General features: G+C 55.3%; 1 protein-coding gene across 1 annotated transcript; it reads right to left on the bottom strand.

Moving 5' to 3' along the window:
- Positions 1 to 211: 211 nt before the first annotated feature.
- On the bottom strand, positions 212 to 2,890 carry LOC123490931 (proline-rich protein 2-like). Its single transcript, XM_045220754.1, has 3 exons — positions 2,883 to 2,890; positions 1,376 to 2,798; positions 212 to 700 (listed from the first exon to the last, which is right to left on the bottom strand). The coding sequence occupies exons 1-3, from the start codon at positions 2,888 to 2,890 to the stop codon at positions 542 to 544; spliced, it is 1,590 nt and encodes a 529-aa protein (XP_045076689.1). The 3' UTR covers positions 212 to 541.
- Between the last annotated feature and the right edge of the window lie 247 nt (positions 2,891 to 3,137).

Genomic DNA, 3,137 nt, shown 5'->3' with positions numbered 1-3,137 from the left:
GATGTCCATAGTGATGTCTCCCAACACCATCTAACCCTGTCCTGGGTAACTATTATATTAACCCTACCTGTAGGAAGGGGAAGGCCTCTCCCTCTGAGATGTCCATAGTGATGTCTCCCAACACCATCTAACCCTGTCCTGGGTAACTATTATATTAACCTACCTGTAGGAAGGGGAAAGGCCTCTCCCTCTGAGATGTCCATGTAGTGATGTCTCCCAACACCATCTAACCCTGTCCTGGGTAACTATTATATTAACCTACCTGTAGGAAGGGGAAGGCCTCTCCCTCTGAGATGTCCATAGTGATGTCTCCCAACACCATCTAACCCTGTCCTGGGTAACTATTATATTAACCTACCTGTAGGAAGGGGAAGGCCTCTCCCTCTGAGATGTCCATAGTGATGTCTCCCAACACCATCTAACCCTGTCCTGGGTAACTATTATATTAACCTACCTGTAGGAAGGGGAAGGCCTCTCCCTCTGAGATGTCCATAGTGATGTCTCCCAACACCATCTAACCCTGTCCTGGGTAACTATTATATTAACCTACCTGTAGGAAAGAGAAGGCGGCTCCCTCAGAGACGTCCATAGTGATGTCTCCCAGCAGCAGCTGCACCTTGCCAGACTTCCTGATCTGTAGTTTACCCAGAAACCCCTCTGTGAACTCTGACAGGACAGGAACGTCTTTACCAGCAGGGTCCTGAGGAAGAACATGGCCTTTAGGGTTGAGGTTAGGGTTAGGAGAACTCTGACCGGATTGGAACGCTATCTCCAGCAGGGTCCTGAGGAAGAACATGGCCTTTAGGGTTGAGGTTAGGGTTAGGAGAACTCTGACCGGATTGGAACGCTATCTCCAGCAGGGTCCTGAGGAAGAACATGGCCTTTAGGGTTGAGGTTAGGGTTAGGAGAACTCTGACCGGATTGGAACGCTATCTCCAGCAGGGTCCTGAGGAAGAACATGGCCTTTAGGGTTGAGGTTAGGGTTAGGAGAACTCTGACCGGATTGGAACGCTATCTCCAGCAGGGTCCTGAGGAAGAACATGGCCTTTAGGGTTGAGGTTAGGGTTAGGAGAACTCTGACCGGATTGGAACGCTATCTCCAGCAGGGTCCTGAGGAAGAACATGGCCTTTAGGGTTGAGGTTAGGGTTAGGAGAACTCTGACCGGATTGGAACGCTATCTCCAGCAGGGTCCTGAGGAAGAACATGGCCTTTAGGGTTGAGGTTAGGGTTAGGAGAACTCTGACCGGATTGGAACGCTATCTCCAGCAGGGTCCTGAGGAGCAACATGGCCGTTTACTCAGATGGTTTTTTCATTGTCTGTTAGAATGAAGTGGCTGATAGAAAATAAGAATAGAATATGTGGTCTTTACTCACTGGTGCTTTAATGTGAGAGGAGCGCTTGCCATCGGACTTGGAGTCTTTTTTAGCATTTTTCTCTGGGGCTATGATTGGCTGGCCGGGGGCTGTGGTTGGCTGGCTCGGGGCGGATGCTGTGGTTGGCTGGCCAGGGATAGTATCAGGTAGCTGGATGAACAGCAACTCTTCTGTCTCTGAAACCGTCAGCTGGTGGAAGAGCTCTGCTACAGAGGGCTGGTCTGGGCTCAGGACCCCCTGGCCTGGTCTATACTGAGGGGGCTGGTCTGGGCTCAGGACCCCCTGGCCTGGTCCGTACTGAGGGGGCTGGTCTGGGCTCAGGACCCCCTGGCCTGGTCCGTACTGAGGGGGCTGGTCTGGGCTCAGGACCCCCTGGCCTGGTCCGTACTGAAGGGTCTGGTCTGGGCTCAGGACCCCCTGGCCTGGTCCGTACCGAAGGGGCTGGTCTGGGCTCAGGACCCCCTGGCCTGGTCCGTACTGAAGGGGCTGGTCTGGGCTCAGGACCCCCTGGCCTGGTCCGTACTGAAGGGGCTGGTCTGGGCTCAGGACCCCCTGGCCTGGTCCGTACTGAGGGGTCTGGTCTGGGCTCAGGACCCCCTGGCCTGGTCCGTACTGAAGGGTCTGGTCTGGGCTCAGGACCCCCTGGCCTGGTCCGTACTGAAGGGTCTGGTCTGGGCTCAGGACCCCCTGGCCTGGTCCGTACTGAAGGGTCTGGTCTGGGCTCAGGACCCCCTGGCCTGGTCTATACTGAAGGGGCTGGTCTGGGCTCAGGACCCCCTGGCCTGGTCCGTACTGAGGGGTCTGGTCTGGGCTCAGGACCCCCTGAACTGGTCTATACTGAAGGGGCTGGTCTGGGCTCAGGACCCCCTGAACTGGTCTATACTGAAGGGGCTGGTCTGGGCTCAGGACCCCCTGGCCTGGTCCGTACTGAGGGGTCTGGTCTGGGCTCAGGACCCCCTGGACTGGTCTATACTGAAGGGTCTGGTCTGGGCTCAGGACCCCCTGGACTGGTCTATACTGAAGGGTCTGGTCTGGGCTCAGGACCCCCTGGCCTGGTCCGTACTGAAGGGGCTGGTCTGGGCTCAGGACCCCCTGGCCTGGTCCGTACTGAAGGGGCTGGTCTGGGCTCAGGACCCCCTGGCCTGGTCCGTACCGAGGGGTCTGGTCTGGGCTCAGGACCCCTGGCCCTGGTCCGTACTCGAAGGGGGCTGGTCTGGGCTCAGGACCCCCTGGCCTGGTCCGTACTGAAAGGGCCGGTCTGGGCTCAGGACCCCCTGGCCTGGTCCGTACTGAGGGGTCTGGTCTGGGCTCAGGACCCCCTGGCCTGGTCCGTACCGAAGGGTCTGGTCTGGGCTCAGGACCCCCTGGCCTGGTCCGTACTGAAGGGGCTGGTCTGGGCCAGTAGCAGCAGAGGCTCTGAACCCTGTAGGGCAACAAACACAGGACGATCAACTACCTGGGAACAAAGACACACATTTATCATGTATTTTCTTTATTGAGTCTGTACACCTCCATATGTGCATGTCTAATGGTCTACATACTGTATTATGTGCATACAGTGCCTTCAGAAAGTATTCACACCCCTGGACTTATTCCTCATTTTGTTTTGTTACAGCCTGAATTTAAAATGGATTCAATTGAGATTGTGTCACTGGCCTACACACAATACCCCATAATGTCAAAGTGGAATTATGTTTGTAGAAATGAACAAATTAATTACAAATGGAAAAGCTGAAATGTCTTGAGTATTCAACCCCTTTGT

The sequence above is a fragment of the Coregonus clupeaformis genome, unplaced genomic scaffold (assembly GCF_020615455.1).
Source record: "Coregonus clupeaformis isolate EN_2021a unplaced genomic scaffold, ASM2061545v1 scaf5670, whole genome shotgun sequence".
NCBI classification, from domain to species: Eukaryota; Metazoa; Chordata; class Actinopteri; order Salmoniformes; family Salmonidae; genus Coregonus; species Coregonus clupeaformis.
Note: the sequence above shows the minus strand (reverse complement) of the source record. Positions and strands in the feature narration are given on the sequence as shown.